We start from the raw sequence: 20,731 nt of genomic DNA, 5'->3' as shown, positions 1-20,731 counted from the left end.
GAGGATACTCCTACAGAGCCCAGAGACAGATGCTCAACGCGGAGAAGCCGGCGCCTACCTACCAGTATGATTGTGGACATCAGCCTCGTGGACGCCAGTTATCTGGACAGTCTGGTGGAGATGGAGGACATGCACACCCGCTCTCTGTCACCCTGGGGCTACAGGTAATGTGTTATACAGACAGTTACTTAAACAATGCTCCTATTTATACGCTGCAGAATAAGATGGGATGATGCTTTCTAAAGTGTTCTGTTATTGGCTACTGTCAGGATAGTCATCCCTTCATTCCAATATATTGTGCTCTATGCATATTGTATAAGTGAAATCAAGGGTGCAGTCCAGAAGGTCTACTCTATTCATTTGCTAATTAGTTGCTTCTTTGCTCTGTGCAACTATTCACATCTATAAGGAAAACTGTTTTACACCTATCATTGGTTCACCTTAAAACTGGTCTGCTTAGGGACAATACAATGTTAGGTAACCGGATCCAACCGTACATGCAAAGAGACGGAAAGAGTTAATCTCATGTTTTAGGGGTCTATTTACTAAGCAGTGTTAGAAGACAGAGTGAAAAGTGATAAGAAAGTGATAAGGTGCCAGCCAATCAGCTCCCAACTGTCATTTTTCAAACACAGCCTGTGAGATGACTGGTTGGGAGCTGATTGGCTGGAACCTTATCACTTTCTTTTCACTTTTCACTCTGTCTCCTAACACTGCTTAGTAAATAGACCCCTTAATTTGTCAGTTATATAAAAGTTAGTCATCATTTAAAATATATTTTTAACTTTTCCGATTCCAGATGAGAATTTTTGTTACTGTTCATTTTTTTTTTGTGCTTTGTTTAAACTTATTTTATTTTTTTTTGGTTTCAGGCTGAATACAGACCCCACCAGGTTCCCCTCTGTGATTGCGGAAGCCCATTGTCTCAGTTTTACCTGTGAGGACTCGGACGGCAGCGAGAGCCCAGAACTGATCTCCTATCCCATCCAGCAGGAGATAATGGTGCTGCGGAGAGAGCAGAAATCCTGCGACTACACCTACAGACTGGAGGCTGAGCTGGTCACACTGGGATGTACATGTGTCAGACCTATTGTCAGCTATCACTGATTATCTGTCCTCTATGGCGTTGTTACACGTAGATGCAGAGGGACAGATATTGCTGGATTCCAATGACATCATTATTGTTTGTGTTATCATTAGGGGTTTATAAGAAGCGTTTTACTCTTTTATCTAAATCTACCAATATTCTCAATGGGAAATTCAGGACAAAATAAGCCATCCAAAAAAATTTATCCAAACCCCATTTTGGACATGATTACACCACTTTTTCAGAAGATTATACCTCCGACTGATTGAAGAAATCAGTGACTGTCAATAATGTTGTTTTTTCTGTATTTGTTATATTGTGATTTCTCTAAAAGTCTCCAAACCAAATCCTGCTGTGTATGCACTAATACCTGATCATTATATCACAGGGTCACTGCGTGTTTTACACACACACAGAAACACAATCTGGATAAAAAATACTTTTAGTTGGTATAATTTGTCATTTTCAGTCCTTTGTATGATTTTGTGACATGTACAATAAAAATACTGTTACATACAGAAGTCATGTGTCGTTATAGCTGGGTTATGCTGTGCTGTATACTATCTATATTATATTGTATAGATCCATACAGTGTATGTGTGTGTGTGTATATATATATATATATATATATATATATACATACACGGTTGAGGATCAGGTGTAGATGTCTAGATTGGAATAGTTTACATAGTTTAGATGGTTTAAATGTAGCAGTGAGAAAGATCTATAATTAACACATAGGGGCATATTCAATTGGTTGCGAGAAAAGCAAAAAACCCGCACCTGCGAGGGTTTTCCAGCAGGGAGGTTTTTATTCTCGCACCTCCGGAGCAAGTGTGGTTTTTTTTTTCCTAAAATTGCTAATTTTCGGAAAAATCAGTGAGATTGCTCTGGGACCTCGGTGGCACCCCTCCTAATGACTAATTAAGCTTTTGGAAGATTCCAATTACCTTAATTAGTCAGTAATGACTTATCTTCCGAAGTGCTGTCTTCTGCATCCAGCGTCAGGACCCGGACTCCAGCAGCAGCGGTGAGTATTTAGTGTATGAGTGAGTGTGTGTGACCCCCAGAGTATGTGGCCCCCCCCCCGGAATGGGTGCTGGGAGAACTACATCTCCCAGCAGCCCTTGCCCCTCCCACCAGCCCCTGGAGCCTCCCAGCAGCCCCCTCTCCAGTGAGAAGATAGATTTTTTTTTTTTTTTTAACATGGCGCAAGGTTTTCAGAGCTGAAAACCCCGCGGCTACTTTTTTTAAAAATTGGATACCGCGGGTATCGGGAGCGCGCATACCTGCAGTGATCCAAAATTGGGCGCAAGGTTTTTTCCTCGCTAAACCTCACGCCCAATTGAATATGCCCCATAGTAGGACCAATAATTTTTTTCAGTTGTAATAAACAAAGATTTTCTAGAGAATAATTAGACTTTATATTGCTGGGAAATCATGTATCGAATAAAACTGGATATCAATTTTTATCATCTCATTAAGGGGTCTATGTACTAAGCCTTGGAGGGTGATAAAGTACCAACCAATGAGCTCCTGTCATGGTACAGGGTGCGGGATGTAACAATGTCAAAAATTCGGTGTTCAGGGTTTTGACCGCATTTCACTTATTCACCAAGCCCTGGAATGCGATGCATGCTGGGACTTGGATGCGGTAGGTAACGCCATCTTCATATAGTGTTACTCTATAGAACGGTATGGGCTTCTAAATGCAAAGAGATCTGAGAGGGATCTAATAGAACCCCTCCCAGCACACCAGAGGGACTTCTGGGTTATAGACCAGTCCCTGCCTGGCAAAGGACAGTTCTTATCGGAAGAGATGTTTCTACATGCATACCAGCATAATTAACACCAGCATACATGTGAAGGGTGGCAGGATGCATCACATACAGATTGCCATGTGTCATGCATCCCGCCATCAGGCTGTGTTTGAAAAATTACAGGAGTACTGGTACTTTATTTAAAAATTACAGGAGTACTGGTACTTTATCTCTGACCACTTTAGTATATTGGGCCTGATTCAGCAAGGATTGCAACTGCGATTACATACACAATCGGCCGATTGTTGCCTACTTCACTTGCGTACACTATGCACACCCACCGCAGAGTGATTGACAGGAAGTGCCGTTGGGGCGTGGTGAAGAGTTGGTGGTTGGCGAAGCGCAGGCGTGTCAGTGCGTTTTAACACCTTACAGGGGCGTGCATAAATTAGCCCCTGCTATGCCATACGCAGCCTGTGTACTCACTGCGCACTGGAAGGTTAGCAATTCCTGAGTAAGGTCAGGGCTTGTGTAAGTGTGGGTGAGGCTGCTATGGTACTCCTCCATGTTAAGTATTACGGACGTGTGTAAGGTAAGGTGGGCGTCCTCATGTAGTGCTGCGACGGTATAGTGATCGCAGTGAGACTGCGTGCGTGATCGCAGTTGTTCCCTAAGGCGCTCAGCTTGTAATGTCTTCACTTCATCTATTTCAATAAAATTATCTTCTACATAAGTCTCATTGTATGTGTCCTGCTAGTTCTTCGGATCTATGGTGAACGGCAGGTACCCGAGGACATAAGTGACATATTCAGTCATGCTAATAATTATATATGATGTAGTTGTAAATGTTACTCCAGTACAACAGGATGTAAAAGTAATGGCTTTCTTATTATTAACGAGAGTACAAGTGATACAGCCTCATGTACCAAACCTCTAATTATCTCCTGTTATCTGTTGCTCTGTAGAAGACAGCAGTCATTACTCACATCATTAGATTTTTTGTAAAAGATTACAGCGGGTCTGTTCTCTCTAAGGATTTTCTGTTATCAGAATATAAACTATGTGGTGTATAATACTTTTGATTTATAGGTTAAACTTCTCTGAATCGTTAACAAGGGATCTCAATTAATTAAGGAAATTCAGTTGACATTAATTTTAGAAATTAAATCCCTATTTAAAGGAAAGCCAGTACTGAATACCCCATTCTTGAAAAAGCTCCAAGAGAGGAGCGAAACGCGTTGAAGGGGACCATCATACACTGTGACCAGTGCTGATACACATTTGGAGTGTACTTTCTTCAATTGCCGAACTTTCAAACTCCACTGTGATCATCCTCATCGCATAAGAAAGGCGCCGCTCATCAGAGCGCAGCCAGCCAGCAAATAGGACGTAGTGGACAATACAGCAGCAGAGACACGGGACCGCAGTCAGACCGCGGTGTTGGCCAGGTACGTGTCCAACTCTCAGTCGCTACCCCGGCCCTGCAACCATGGAGTGACTCCTATCACACATGCCAATTGTGTGTGGGGTGTTCGCCTCACACGCTCTCTCCCGTTACACCCAGTGGGCTGCATACTAAGGAGCTCCGGCGCACTACAAGTCCCAGGCCAGCGCGGACACACATACATGCAACTCAAAAGCAGGAGGTAATCTCTTGTTCGACTTTATTATTGCGTGAAGCGACACAGGCGGACAGACAGTGCTCTATTCATGCTTATATTGACTATTCATTGTAAAAGCTTCAGCGTATTACAAGTATCATTCAAGCATTGGCACTGTAACATTTATGGGACATCACTATTGTTTTGTTACATACAGCTGTGAGCAATTGAATTGAACTATATCAGCATTGGATACAATGGGCCTGATTCAGACCCACTCGCGAGCGGCTGTCCGCTCGCAAGTGGGTCGATGTTATGGACTGAGCATGCGCACGACGGAGGGAGCTCCGTCGTGCGCATGCGCCAGACGCGACGAGCGAAGGAAAGTCCTTCGCTCGTTGTGTCCGATCAAAGGGGGCGTGCTGTCAATGTTGATTGACAGCACGCCCCCTTTGGTGGGCGTGCCGGGGGCGTGCCTCCCTGACGGGGGCGTTCCCACGGGAACGCCTCCCGTCAAAAGCCGGCCCACTGACATCACTAGTGATGTCAGTGGGAGTGATTTTGGCTCTGATAGAGCCAAAATCACTCCGGAGCTTGCGGTTGAAAACCTCAACCGCAGGCTCCGGCTCGCAATTTCGATGGTCGCGATGGTCACGACCATCGCGGCCATCACAATGCACGCTCGTATAGCCTGTGGGTGGTGACCCACAGCTATACGAGCGTCCAGGAGGACGCTCCATTTTCATGGAGCCCGGCCCTCATTCAGAGCGTACGGCTCTGAATGAGGGCCTATATTAGGATTTCAAGAGCAGTCACAGATACTGTTACATTTTACCATTTGATACTATATTCTCTATGGAGAGCTTTATATGCTCATTGTATAGTTATTTATGAGTGTTATTATTGTATTGTATGCGTATATTAAATGTTTTTGTGATTCAGAGAAGTTTTCAATGTGGATCATTTTTGGTAAATTGCACTTTTATTACAGCAGCGCAATTTATATATTGTTTTTCCTTTTCCCTGTTGTGCATGTCAGACTAGCAACTGACAATTACGTTTTTGCAGCGCTGTATACTGTGCATTAGAATTTTTATATTTAATTTTTCCTTTACATTACATTTATTTTATTATTCGCAATTCAATACATGGTATATATAGCGGCAGGTGTGAACTGGGGATTTCCGTTTCTTCTGTGCCTCAGTTCATATTGTGTTATACAGCCTCATGTAACACATTTCTAATGACCTACTCTTATCTGTTGCTCTGTCGAAGACAGTAGTCATTACTCACATCATTAGATTTTCTGTAAAAGATTACAGCGGGTCTGTTCTCTCTAAGGATTTTCTGTTATCAGAATATAAACTATGTTGTGTATAATACTGTTGATTTATTTAGTTGTAGAATTAAACTAGGTAAGGAAGTGAGGCTGGTGTATATCTGTATATCTCTCTTCTGTTCTTCTTAATTTGATTTGTTTGGGATGTAGTTTCAATCCCAGCATCGGCATCCCGACGGCAAATAGAGGGGTTAGGGTCAGGGTTAGGATTAGGCATTAGGGGGAGGGTTACGGTTAGGTACTTGGGGGAGGGTTAGGATTAGGCATTAGGGGGAGGGTTACGGTTAGGGGGAGGGTTAGGATTAGGCACTAGGGGGTGGGTTACGGTTAGGTACTAGGGGGAGGGCTAGGCACCAGGGGGAGGGTTAGGGTTAGGCACGAGGGGGAGGGTTAGGATTAGGCATTAGGGGGAGGGTTACGGTTAGGCACTAGGGGGAGGGTTAGGGTCAGAGTTAGGATTAGACATTAGGGGGAGGGTTAGGATTAGGCACTAGGGGAAAGGTTATGGTCAGTATTAGGCATTAGGCAGAAGGGTTACGGTTAAGTACTAGGGGGAGGGTTACGGTTAGGCACTAGGGGGAGGGTTAGGATTAGGCATTAGGGGGAGGGTTATGGTTAGGCACTAGGGGGAGGGTTAGGGTCATGATTAGGGAGGAAGGTTTAGGCACTAGGAGGGAGCATTAGCTTTAGGCTGCGGGTAGGATACTTACCTGCATGTGTCGGTATCCTAACTCTGTCTGGACGCCGGCATTGGGATTCTGGGTCTCATTCAGAGCCGCTCGTAAGCGGCCGTTCGCTCGTTCCGAGCGATGTTCGCACATCTGCGCATGCGTATGGATTGTAATACGCATGCGCGAACCAGTCAGTGCGGCCGAAAATCGTTTGTTCGCTAAATAGCGAATGCCTGCTATTTTGAGTGACAGGAGGAGGCATATGTGGGTGGTAACAGGGGAAGGTGCTTGAAAACGGGGAGTGGAGATCCGAACGCAGGCGTGCTTAAAGGTCAAAACGGGCGTTTTATGGGGGTGCATAATTAATACAGCAGCGTCATTGACCACGTCACTTGGTTGTTTTATAGTCAGAACTGCTCGCAAAATAGCGGTAGGAAAAACCAACCACAAGAATAGCGAGCAGTTCATACGCTGTTCGATGTACTCGATTAATCTAATAAATAGCGGACATGACGTATGGTGCGAGCGGCCAGGGGGGGTATTTTTCAAAATTACGGCCGCAAGTTTTCTTCGCTCGTTCAGACTTAGAGGCGTGAACAGACCGCAAAGAGCAAACGGTTCATTTGAATAGCCACCCCCTTTTTTCTGAATGAACGACCGCAAATAGCGTCTGGCTCTGAATCAGACCCTCTGACTGCCGGGTTCCTCAGAGTTGGCATCTCATACCCAACCCGATGTTCTTGGACCAACAATAATTCTCTTTATAAGTTCTCAGATGTATTAAAAGCCTGATGTAAGAGTGATTTAGGAGAACCCTTCTCACAAAAGGTGATCATTCTCCTGGAGGCCATTTCACTCAAAGGTGTCATACTAAACTGGCAACACGGGGTAATAAACAGGGGTCTATGTACTAAGCCTTGGAGAGAGATGAAGTACCAACTAATCAGCTCTTGTCATTTTTCAAACACAGCCTGTAAAGTGACAGGAGCTGATTGATTGGTACTTTATCTCTCTCCAAGGCTTAGTGAATAGACCCAACAATATGGCCACAAAGAATGAAGTAGCCCATTACTTGTCACCTATATGTAAGAGTTATATTCAAAAACAAACAAACTTAGAAGTCAACTAAGATTATTCCATGAAATGTTCTGGTTTAGTCTTAGAGGCACTATAGCCGCGGTCGCCAACCTGGTGGCTGACGGCCGCAATCTGGGTAGCTCACCTTACGGCGACGGCGGGGTAGCTCACCTTATGGCACTAACCTCACGGCGTGCAAGCCATGCATAGGATGTGCATGTCACGTGGCGCGGCGGCTTTCACTTCATGACAGACTGCCAGCAGGCTCGCCGCTGACCGCGTTAAGAGAAGCGCTGACCGGGCACTGTTTGGTGGGAGTGTGGGACCAGGTCATCCACTGTGCCACCAGCATAATCTATCCAGCAGCACCCTGCTCCCTGCTGACAGCTCTCAACAGGCATCAGAGGTACAGACTGGGCACTTTGAAAAGGGGGTGTGGCACCATAAAGTGAATAGAGATAAGGTACCAGCCAATCAGCTCCTAACTGTCATTAATGCAGTGATAAAGCTAACAAGCTTTGGATGGAGATAAAGTGAACGGAGGTAAAGTACCAGCCAATCAGCTCCTAACTGCGATTTTTCAAACACAGCCTGTGACATGACAGTTAGGAGCTGATTGGCTGGTACTTTACCTCCGTTCACTTTATCTCCATCCAAAGCTTGTTAGCTTTATCACTGTATTAATAAGTAATACGCCATAATCCTGTACGCAGCTGCTGTGGGAAAATATGCTACTGCTACAGCAGCCGCGGCTTCACCGATCCAACAAGTGCGTACAAACACTCAGCGGTGGTCGCAGGTCCTTCCATAATCAAGCATCTGTGTGACCCAATGGTCACGCAGAATGGGCGCAGGAACAAAGGTGTTGGTGCCATGTTTTCTGCATACGGAAGCGCAGTTGTAGGCTCACACATGCTCTGGAAATGGTCACCACACTGTTGCATTTTTGCTGCCACACCATGAAACCGCCCCCACACTGTCCCTGTCATTCAGTTTGCGAAGAAATCCTCACTTTGAGTGGCGTCACTAAGGTACCTTGGAGCACGGGCAGTGTGAACGTGCTGCATCTGCAGTTGTCTGATAATAACGCAACTACGTAAATATCGGCATCGCGTACATCACTGAATGAGGCCCATAATCCGCACGAGCACCTGATGATGTAAATGACAAAGGTTGTAGATCTTGTTACCACGTTTCTAATAGGAATATTTTGCCACTATGCGGATGGCTGAGTGACCCACCTATCTCTAAGTAGCGACACGTGACACAGCTAATACATCAGTAACAGCCAGCGCAGGGGAGTATCTATAATGGGTGCAGGGTGTGCGGTGCACACGGGCTCACCCTGCACCCATATTATTTATAAGTTACCTCTCCGAGGTCCCGCACCGGGTGTCAGCGATGTACAAAAGCCGTCAAAATGGCCGCGGCGGCCATTTTTCCGGCATCTTGCACATGCCCAGTAGACTCCAGGCACACTCTAGTGCCCAGAGTCTACTAATGCTTCGGTGGCCAGCCAGCCGCATCAGTCAGCTGCCGGCCGCCAGGAAGAGAGGAGGGGGCCCCGCACGGGGAATGCACATAGGCCCCCTCCTCTCTAAAGATGCCCCTGAGCCAGTGGGTTTAACATATCAAACATTTTAAGGTCTGTAAAATCCTGTAATGTCAGTATGGACTAGAAAATCCTTAAGGTTCTTGCCGCATGGAAAACAGGTCATGGGTGTTTTATGTTTTAACCTAGAAGCACTTAAGGTCCTTAATCATTGCTCACAATTGGCCAAAGTGCCTTTGTTGCCTCAAGGGATAATGAGGCTAACAGTAGTGTAATTACTGGCCCAAACGATTTCTATTTTTTTTTGATGAGGGGTCAGAGAGTTGTATCGGGGTATTGATAGATTTCTTTTCTTTTGTGGTTGGAGGTTAGTTCCATGTAGCGCCTCTTAATGAGTTTCTGTACCACCTCCTTCAGCTGTTGATCCAGATTGTCTCACAATGTGCCAAGTTTGTCATATTTGCAAGCAATTGTAACATCCAGATCATCTATTTGTGCATATGATGTGTTGTATGAGGATTTTATGGGGTTGTCCAAACTATTGATATTATTGATCAAGGTGTCAAATGAATGTTGGCTCCTGGACCATAATATGAGCAGATGTTCAATGTACCTGAAGTACAGGAGGATTTTCTTGCTAACTTCTGGTTGATTCAAGAAGGTGGACTTTTCTTGTTGAAATATATATTAGCAATGACAGGTAGCTGAATGTAACATTCAAACTCATCGCTTATCCTTCTTTCTGGATGAAGCATGCCCCATCAAACCAGAAGTGATTGCGGTACAAAGTGAGTTCTTAAACAGATTATATGAAGTTCATATTTGGTCCCTCATAGTATGGATTATTATAAGGAATTTCCTGTGCACAGCAAAGTGTTGTCACTGTTGAAGCAATAAGTTGAAGCAATAATGTAACACCGAGCTGGGGGTGTACGGAACTAAGGGCCTGATTCAGACCCACTCGCGAGCGGCTGTCCGCTCACAAGTGGGTCGATGGTGTGCACTGAGCATGCGCACGATGGAGGGAGCTCCGTCGTGCGAATGCGCGGGACGCGACGAGCGAAGGACTTTCCTTCGCTCGTTGTGTCTGATCAAAGGGGGCGTGCTGTCGATGTTGATTGACAGCATGCCCCCTTTGGTGGGCGTGCCGGGGCGTGCCTCCCAGACGGGGGTGTTCCCAAGGGAACGCCTACCGTCAGAAGCCGGCCCACTGACATCACTAGTGATGTCAGTGGGAGTGATTTTGGCTCTGATAGAGCCAAAATCACTCCGGGCCTTGCGGTTGAGAAACTCAACCGCAGGCTCCGGCTCGCAGTGGCGATGGTCAAGACCATCGCGACCATCAACCTGCACGCTCGTATAGGCTGTGGGTGGTGACCCACAGCTATACGAGTGTCCAGGAGGACGCTCCATTTTTATGGAGGACGGCCCTCATTCAGAGCGAGCGCTCTGCTCAGAGCGTCCGGCACTGAATGAGGGCCTAAGAGTGAGGTGTTTTCTCTTCCAAATTTACCAACCGTAATACTCTCCCGTCTGCTCTGGCTGAAGTACAGGGAAATTCAGACACTTTGCTACGGACTTATGTGTGAAGAATAGTGTGGATTTATTCACAGTTTAATAACCTCACTACGAACAATTTAATCAAGAAATGGCATATTAACAGGGTATATTACAGTGAATTACACAAGTTAAGTCACATTAACCACACTCTGTTCCTATAGGAATTTTATTTACCCAGAACACTTCTTTCATCAAACTAGAAACAAAAGGGATTAATTCACATATAAACCACACAAGAAAAAGACAATTCTCAATATTAGTGACAACTGAAATCGCCAGTCATTAACCCAGTCAGTGTTCCCTTGGTTTTATAGCATGCAATAAACAGCCTGAGGCTCTCCCAATATCCCTTAGGTCCGGCCAGACCACTTGCGTCGGTGCACGGCTGATCTTTGACTGAACCTGCTACTTTGCTAGGGTTTCCCTCGCTTCCTGACAGATAGTAAATAAGTAGCTCTATGTCATAAGCTGGTACTTGTGCTGGTGCTTGTATGTAGCAAACCTGGGCCTGTTATTTCCTTAAAAACAAGAATTGTTGTCCCTGATGCTGACTGACCTGGACGGTTACTGATGCTGTCTCTGTAACCCCAAATGTTCCTTTTCTTTTACCTGACTGCAAAGGGGCTCGGTGAAGCTGACTGTAATGTCCCTTAAGTTACCTCAAAGTTCTTAGCTAGGACACCGGATAACTGTCACTGGGCGGAATTCAATTGTTTTCATCCCCTATCGTGGCCGACGGAGCTATTCTATTCTTGCTCCTGTCGGGCGCGATCAGCTGCCAAGCGCTACATTTCAGCTTGCAGCCCCTGGGGGATGAGAGCTGAAATGTGCGAAAAGTGACATGTTTGGGCGCCCAAACATCACTTTTCGCGATCGCGCCCAGCACTTTGGTCGGGTGTAGCTGCTTTACGCGGCTAAACCTGACCTCTATGGGCGCGATCAGCGCGAAGAACGGCAGCAATTGAATGGCGGCCCGCGATCTCCTGTCACTTTAGATGGGAGATCCGGACCGCGTAATCAATTGAATTCCGCCCTTTGACTGAATCTGACTTGTGCCAATTAGAGGGATAATTATGTGGTAATACAGTCTGCCTGCCTAAATTGATGTGGAGATGCAATAGGAAGGAACTGAACAGACCTTTTCTCCGTTTAATTTCTCTGCTGCAGCAAGCTGGACAGCGCACTCCTCTCTGGACCAGACCCCGGCTATCAGTCAATGTAAAGGGGGAAGGAAGCGGGGCGGTTCCACCGCTGGAGCCACTACCTTCTATGCACACCCCTGCATCAGCCACTCAGCTTCCCGGCTGTCAGTCACTCCACAGAGCAGACTTGGAGGCGGCGTCCAGCTGATGAGACCTCCTCTGGCAATGCCTCTAGGTCACTAGGCAGCACCGATCCCCGCAGACCTCTCCCAGACACCCGCGGATCCGCTCCACAGATTCAGGTGAGTCCCACTCTCTTCTTCAGCGTCTCCCCTCCGGTAAGCGCAGCGCTCTCTTCCCGCTGCCTGCTTACCTCAGACTACACACCACTGTCCCAGCGGGCCACGCTCTTTTTAACTCCCGTCGCGTGCGGGCTCTTTTCCCGCCCCCCGCTTGCGCCGCTCTCCTGGTCACTCTCTCTGGGCACCGCTGACCATTACAGGGACAGTTACCCCTGCGCTGTGTTAAAAGTTTCACTGTCCAAGTCTCGTGCCCATTAGTCCAACAAGGGCAGGTTGCACCAAGTTCTCCACCATAGGGGTGCTGTTCCAACAAATATGGTTATCAATTTTCCTTTTAATTTCTTCGGAAGACTAAAGATAAACTATTCCTTAACCTCTATTTCCTATAACACTATCAGTCTAACACAGCATCAGATACAGGGGAACACCTAGATAAATAAACTGCAACATATATCAATAGCACACATGCATTATATTTCCAAGGCATTTTTCACCTCCAATGCAACCATCAGTGATACTCCCAGGACTGGGGGTATTACAATAAGTCCAACTACTGTGAAATAGGTTGGTATAATGAATTTCTGGCGAATATGCGCTGACCCGGTGGAGTAGTTGAGTTCTTGTGGATTTTAGGCACTATGGGGGTCATTCAGACCCAGTCGCAAGCGTTGATAGCTCGCAACCGGGTCAATGTTCCCCCACTGGCATGCGCACGTCGGAGCCGGCTCCAACGTGCGCATGCGCGAGACCCGGCTAGCGACGGGCGCTCCGTCGCTAGGGGTCTTGCACCAACGGAGGCGAGCTGTCGATGGTGAGTGACAGCTCGCCCGTTTGGGAGGTGGGCAGGGGGCGTGACATCAGCAGTGATGTCAGTGGGGAGCTTCCTGCTCGATCAGAGCAGGAAGCTCCCTGGGGCTTGCGAGTGCCGACACCCAACCTTAGGGTCTTGTCGCAGGTCATGATGGTCTTGACCATCGTGACCATCACCCTGGTCGGACGCTAGAGCTGTGGGTGGTAACCCACAGCTTAGCGATCAACCAAGAGGCGGCACTACAAGATGCAAGCAGCCGCCCTCATTCAGAGCGACCGCTTGCATCTAACAACCGCCTCTGAATGAGGTCCTATATAATACTGGAGTGACCGGAAATTACTGCTTGATGGCCTTCTGGACTGTTGGAGTGATTGTCCATTCCATTTGGGCCATTACATTCTGTATTAAATTTAAGCATGGGATTTGTAATCAAAAGACTGTAGACTTAATTGTCTCCCAGTTGGTGTTGAACTTCCTTCCTATATTCAGAAGTATACTGGATCACTAGACCAGCCTTTATTCATGGGTCGTGTGGTGATGGCCTTGTGTTTGCTGAGATTTTTCAATACTCGATATTCATTCCTGGTGAGATTGGGTCTCACATTGGTGTTTTTTTGTTGGTATATTGTAACAGAATCATTCAATAGTCTCTTGTCTATTCTAGCACGTTAGAAGTCAGTGGGCCGAATGTACATATAATGTGTTTGCAGAATATTGATTGTGAGAATCAGTGCTTTGTGTTACGCCTTTTCCAGTAGTATTGTAGAGGCTCAAAATCTAAAAAATATATATAAAGTGTAATAAATTCGAAAAAAGTTTATACACCCTGGTAAATTTAATAGATGTTAAGTGGTCAGAGGGTAGTAAGATTTTATATTCTTACTTTAAAAGCACTTGGTGATAAAGCATATCATGAAGACTTTTTAGCTCTTCCCAGGTCAAGGATCCCCAATATCGTACTTCATAATATTTCAGCATGTAGTCAATCATCTAAGGATTTCTGGATGCCACTAGTTTCTTTTGGGTACCGACTCTCTCAGTTCTTTCGATTGTGCTCATAATATGGGGTAGCTGTACTAAGCCTTGGAGAGAGTTTAAGTACAGGAACAACCAATCATTGTAAAGTGACGGTTAGGAGCTGATTGGTTGATATTTTATCTCTTTCCTAGGCTTGGTATATCTCTGTCCCAAACTCGCAAGTAGATAGTGGATGCTGAACTGTACTTTAGGATTGGCTAATATTACCTAGTACAGCGGTGCAGAGTCTAATGCGTCGGTGGTTTTCTTCGGGGACCCTCAAGGACATTTGGACTTAGCTGCCCCCAACACAGGTCGCGGTCCTCTGACTAGGTTCCCAGCACAGATGCTGGTGTGTGGTAGGAAGTACATAGAAGGCGTACAAGGTGTGGTCAACAAGCCGGGTTAAAACCATACAGACATATGGTGCCTGGGAACAGGTCACTGAGAATAGCCAAGTTCAAACCAGAGTTACCAAGCGCAGTACCAGAGAGGAGACTGAACCAGGTCAGAAGCAAGGCCAAGGTCAGGGATGAGCAGTGGGGATCACTAGTGGCAGGAATGCTGAGTATGGTTGGCAGCCTATAGTCTGGCACTGTCTAGTGCCCAGAGATTCCCCCTTATAGGGAGGAGTTAAAATTTTCACATTTGCGCCTGTCCCTTTCAATTTCACACAGGTCGGCGTGTGCGCCTTCGGGGAGGCCACAGCCACATACACATTGCCGCCAGACGCCAGAGAGGAAGCTTCCTTGCAGCTGTGCAATACCATCCACATCAGAATTGGGCCCATTGTGCGGCGAACGTGCACACCGCGTTTTCAGAGGAGATGCGTCCGTTTTCACAGAATCATCCAACTCAGAATCAGGATTTCTGCATTTAATGAAAGTGCTCTAAGGTGTGCCCTCCTGTACTTTTTCCCTTTTTAACCTTGGGTGACCATACTACACACATCGATGTGCCTCTGCAAGTGTTTTTCGAAACATGCTTGTAGCTTGCAATGATTGATCTATTCTAAAATGAACGGCTTTTATGTATTGATATCACGACTTCCTCGGTGCTTCTTTTGCCAACATTATGAACATGTCTACATTTTAACCATAGTGACGTTTGTGAATGTCAACAATTTTACTGTTAATCTAACTGATGCTGGGGGACTACATATGTGCAGAATGGGCTATGCTTGCGGTGCCCCCAAGCAGCAGCATAATTGACATGCTTTGGCCTTTTGGGGGTGGCGACAGGATTTCCAGAAATACTGAGTTGTGTCGGCCCCATTTTCTGGGAGGTGGCCATTCTGAGTAAGTTTAGGCTTAAGCCGCGTATCCACTACACGACTATTGAACGATTGAAAGATAACGACATCGTTATTCATCAATCGTTCATTATAATGTGCTGTGGATAATGTGCCCACACTGAACGATATGTCGGTCAGTGCAGGCACCCTCCCTCATCCCTGAACATGCACAAGCTGTCGATATCATCAGGTTGGGCAGTATGTTCAGGCGATGACAGATGCCGACAGCAACCAGCGGGAGCGCACATCGCTGGTCATTGCCGGCATATTCACTGCACGATTAATGAACGACATCGATCAATTGTTCATTTATATTGTGTAGTGGATACGCAGCTTTACTCAGATGGCTAATGCTGCAAACATCACGAACGATGGTCACGATGTTGAACCGATCCTGCAACTTCAGATGCAAGTATCGGATATGAGGTGCCTGCAGGAGACGTCTTTTCCCTTCAGATGCCTCCTGCAGCATTAACAGATATGCTTACAGAAGCTGTGGTCGCAACTGAGCCTCTGTGCGCAAAGACTCTGGTCACATGGACAGTGCAACTGTGAAAAAAAAATACACGCAACTATCTCTGACGTGGACACTGCGTCCGACTCAGTATCAGGCCCTTTGTGCTCTATGGTCGGCTCGAGTCTCCTTGGTCATTAAAGGTTCTGCAGATCTGGACGGATTAGTGCAGGAAATTGTGACGTCTGCTAGAAATATTTCACCTGCCCCTAATAATGACTATAGAGAAGCAGTAACATGGAAGGAAACCAATGTTTGATGTACGTGGCGCGTCTCTGCATTCTTCTCCCACGTACTGTCAGTATTTGTTGCATTCAGTTTTGTGGCTTTTTGTAATAAATATAAACTTTGCTATCAATTCTACAGAATATTTTTTTTTAATAAATATCAGATAACTGGTATAATTAATATAATTAAACATTACTTTTTAGCAAAAGAAAAAAATACATTGTCGTACAGTCTTACAGACACCATAATACTAATGCTGCTTCATGTTTCCAGAAAACATTACATATGCCTATAGGGGATGGATATATTTGGTAATAAATACACTTTCATCTGCTATACGAGATATTGGGTAACGGGCCGGACACAGGTGCAGCCCACGGTGACCAGCTGCTTCTCCAGCTTATAGACGGGGACACATCCTCTCATCTCACGGCGCAGGACCAGGATCTCCCGTCTGATGGGGGCTGAGTTCATGCTGGGGTCCAGGTTACCCTCCAGGTCCACACACCCCATGTGGAGACATCTGGCCTCATTAATGACGGACGGGAATCTGTTGTTGTCCTCGTTAGAGCTGGTGAAATGAGACATTAAACAAATACTGAATGCAGCCAAAATAATTTGCGATGCTGAGCTGAAAAGTATTTTATTCCTGTCGGGGGCCAGAGCCTGGGGCAAGGGTTGGCCATAATTGTTAATTTATTCCTGCTGCGGACTGTTGGGGCCCAGCCAGCAGGGCCAGGAAAGATTTTTTTTCCCTGTGGTGTTGGGGGCCCTGGCTGAGCCCTAACAACACAGAAATACAATAACATTTATGGCCCAGCACAGGCTCGTGGAAAAAAATATTTTCATTGACCAGTGAATCCCGAGATTGAGCATTTTTCAATCCTGAATCCCGAGATTGGCCTCCCCAGTGGCGGCCGAGGCAGCAGGTCTTCTCAGCTGCAGCCGTCCCCCGTTATCCCCTACCCCACTACGGAGGATCATCTTTACATCTTCCTGGCTGCCTGTCACGGACCTCCGCTGTAATACCAACTGGGAACTTTTGCCCTGGGCTCCACAATGTCTAGAACCGGCCCTGGCGACTGTGTTATAAAAATGTTTTGATTAAAGTCAGCTCAGCATGTAGTGAGGGGCGCTGGTGCTGGCCGGGCAAGGGGTGATTGGTGATGGGTGTGGCTGTGATCTGTGCTGCTGGGTGAGGGGTGCTGTGCTGGGAGAGAGCAGAGGGGTTCTGGATGAGGATTGCTGTGTACGATGATGGTGATGGGTGGTGTTGGCTGCCTCTGTGATGGGTGCTGTGCTGGGAGACAGGGAGAGGGGTGCTGGGTCAGAGACGGAACTAGAGGCGGTGCAGCTGGCACATTGCACCGACCTGGGCCCGCCACAATGAAGGGGCCCACAGCAGGGGCGCCGAGAGGGTGGAGGACCTGGTACTAATTACCTAATTACCCGGGCTTGTTGGATTTTACAACAGGTCAGACCTTACTTGGAAATTGCTTTCCTCATCGCACGCAGTGAGTACACAAGCTGCGTATGCCGTCACGGTGGCTAATTTATGCACAACCCTGTAACGGCAAATGGACTGGCACGCCTGCATTTCCCCGACCACCCCCCCGACGCCCCCAAATGCTCACTTCCTGTCAATCACTCTGCGATGGGTCTGCGTGGTCTCTGCGATCATGGTGGTGCCTTCGAGCACGCGCACTACAACGCACACGTATGCACAGTACGCAACAATCGGACGTCTGCGTGCGCAATCGCAATAGCGATCCGTAATGAATCAGGACCACTAAACAGTATCTAACCAGCCACACCAATTATTTTCTGTAATTATGAGATGGAGAGATTTGTTTCTGTCTCATCCGGGTCGCCAGGGCCGGATTACCCATCGGGCGATGGACAGATGGGCCAGACCAGCGTCAAACCCCGGCTGAGCAGCTCAGTCTCCCAGCGCTCTGCTCGGCCAGGGATACTGAAAGAGACTGGGTCATGCCGGCACACCCCTGTGAGATGAGGCCATGCCCCTTGTGCGGAAGGCGCGCGCACAGAGGGATTGCTAGTCCTTGCGGGCCGCCATCAGAGCTCCGAACAGGCTGTAATGAGTGGGGGGGGGGGATTTCAGGAGACCAGCGTGCAGCTCCTCCCAAGTGGCTCCTAAGAGCTATTGCGTGTTAGTGACTCACTGCACCTCTCAGCTCCAGACAGAACTCGCCATTGTTAAATCACTCCCGTAATACATAATCCCATGATATATGTATTATTGTGAGTGATTTAACAATGGCGAGTGCTGAGTTTTGTGTTTTCATTTATTTAAGCAATGTGGTCACAACAAGCCACTTTGCACCCCAGGCCTGGGAATGGCGAGGGCAGGTTTGCACCTCAAATCTAGGAGTGGTGAGTGTAGTGGTTTTATCACTTTGTTAATTTTTAATCAACCTTTTTGTGATCACAGCTTTCTCATGCACCCCTGTGCAAGCTCATTTATATTAACCTGTGTTAGCTGCCTTCTTGTTAGTACGATAGAAGCTATGTTTGGTGACTGTCTTGCCTCTAAAAGCCATAAGTTAGTTGGCAGGTGAGCTTTAAACTAGTTACGATTTTTTCAGTTTAAACTCTGTGATAGCAGCGACTTTGTTCCCATAAGTATGACGGATAGTGTAGGACCTGCAGAGAAATGGGGTCCCGTGATGAGGGCTGCAGGCTTAAATGCATTGATCAATCCATGAACCAAAACCCCATTATTTATGTATTATAGTGAGTGATTTAACAATGGCGAGTGCTGAGTTTTGTGTTTTTATTTAAGCAGTGTGGTCACAACAAGCCACTTTGCACCCCAGACCTGGGAATGGCGAGTGCAGGTTTGCACCCCAAATCTCAATACATGCGACTTGGCTGGAGTGAGTGAGCCACCAGGTCCCAACTAAGTCGCAATACGATGTGATTAGGACGCACCAGCAGACTGTGCTGATTAATGTGATATGTGACACTGGAATATCTGTGTTCGTCTGAGTCTGCATATGAAGCACAATGGAATTAAAAAAGCTTCGGCCACTACATTGTAGCACATCGTATACAGATTCAGAGGCTCAGTTGCACACAGATATACAGGTGTTGCAGCGTCAGCATCTCAACTGATGTCGGGATTCCGGTGCCGATGTTCTGCCCGTGGGTCGGGATTTCCGTGCCGGGATTTCAACCGCCAGCATCCCGACCATAGGTAGCTTGACTACGTCCCGTAAGGACACATCTGTATGGCTCAGAAAAGACATGGCCTGGGCAATTTAAGATGTGGCCGATATTGTCCTGTTTCTTTATTTTTGAGATACACTTATGCATTGTAAGATCCCCTGTTCTTCATATAGGAATAACATTAACGATACCCTCAGACAATAATCACCTGTAATCCCATGGAGAGAGTGAGCGGATCCCGATGCTGTTTGTCATGGTTTGCACATAACTCCCGCTGCTGACCTTCATATTGACCTTCACGCGTGGGGGGTATGTCGTGTCCAGCATGAATGGACATCCTGCACCCGGGACTGGATGGGAACCCCACTCATATGCCCCATGGTGATGTATCTCTGTACCATGGACACAAGAGCTGAGGCTCAGGAGCAGCAGAGTGGAAGCCACCTGTGGATCAAGGAGATGTTACCTACAAAGTTTTTCTTCCAATGTCTACAAGTCACAGTCTGAGACCAATGAGCACTAAATACCTGCCAGCATGAGCCATTTCCACATCATGTCCTGATTCTATATTTCCAGGTGCAGTACTTTAGGTTGATAGTTACATTTAATCAAATGTCTTGGGTCTTTTTGCAATTACGATATAAATAGGAGAAAGCAGAACCCTACAGAGCCTTGTTCCTGGCTTGTCTTAAAAGCTCATCATTGAATAAGTCCATATAATGAGCAAGTCTACAGGTCACATGCTATGGAGGAATGGGTATGATGGTTCGATTCCCGTCGGCGGCAGTGGAAGCCCGACAGCGCTGGAAATCCCGATCATGGATAGGTAAGTTTCCACTAACCTAACCCCCCCTAACCCTAACCCAAGGCCTAACCCTAAGTCCCCCCCGGGAGCCCTAAACCTAACCCTCCCCCCGCAGCTGTCCGCTCGCCAGTCTCGCGGCGTCGGGGAAATGCGGGCGTCTACATCTAGACGCCCGGCATTTCACCCATGTCGGGATAAGACAGTCGGGAAGCCGACTGCCGGTATATAGGCAGTCGGCTTCCCGATTGCTTCCCGCTATGGATATACTGCTGTCCAAGCACCACATCCTATGAATGGAAACCTGACCACTCTGATGCCACATAACCAGCCATGGAAGACACCAGCTGGCTGGATTCCACCTTGACACATACGTTCTAACCCAACTGTATCACAGTTCTCAGGATGGGGCCTCAAATCATCACAATTTGGCAAAAGGGTTCAAACACCACAATCTGCTGAAACCTCTAGTTACTGTCTCAGATTATGGGGGGTATTCATGAAAGTTTGTAGCAAGCTAAAATTGTGAGAGATAAAGTACCAGGCAATCAGCTCCTAACTGTCATAAAGTGACAGGAACTGATTGGTTGGTACTTTACCTCACAAGTTTATCTCTCTCCAAGCTTTCATGAATTAATGATTTTTATCATATGCAACAAGTGATGAAACTGGTGCTCCAGCCAATCAGCTCCCATATGTAATTTTGTAAACCATTATCATATCCAGTAAGTTTTAGCACTCGTTGCCTATGATAAAACTCATTGATAAATGGGTCCCCTTAAGGT

At 46.8% G+C, this 20,731-nt stretch overlaps 2 protein-coding genes across 2 annotated transcripts; one reads left to right on the top strand and one right to left on the bottom strand.

The window, feature by feature from the left end:
- On the top strand, window positions 1-1,107 carry LOC148533719 (interleukin-17F-like). Its single transcript, XM_088467316.1, has 2 exons — window positions 1-164; window positions 873-1,107. Exons 1-2 carry the CDS (start codon window positions 67-69, stop codon window positions 1,105-1,107), a joined length of 333 nt encoding a protein of 110 aa, XP_088323442.1. The 5' UTR covers window positions 1-66.
- A 15,181-nt stretch (window positions 1,108-16,288) lies between these two features.
- Window positions 16,289-19,477, bottom strand: LOC148533718 (interleukin-17A-like). Its single transcript, XM_088467192.1, has 2 exons — window positions 19,353-19,477; window positions 16,289-16,526 (listed from the first exon to the last, which is right to left on the bottom strand). Exons 1-2 carry the CDS (start codon window positions 19,469-19,471, stop codon window positions 16,289-16,291), a joined length of 357 nt encoding a protein of 118 aa, XP_088323318.1. The 5' UTR covers window positions 19,472-19,477.
- Between the last annotated feature and the right edge of the window lie 1,254 nt (window positions 19,478-20,731).

The sequence above is a fragment of the Taudactylus pleione genome, unplaced genomic scaffold, assembly GCF_031769625.1.
Source record: "Taudactylus pleione unplaced genomic scaffold, aTauple2 ptg000070l, whole genome shotgun sequence".
Taxonomy (NCBI): domain Eukaryota; kingdom Metazoa; phylum Chordata; class Amphibia; order Anura; family Myobatrachidae; genus Taudactylus; species Taudactylus pleione.
This window is presented reverse-complemented; position numbering and strand designations above follow the sequence as displayed.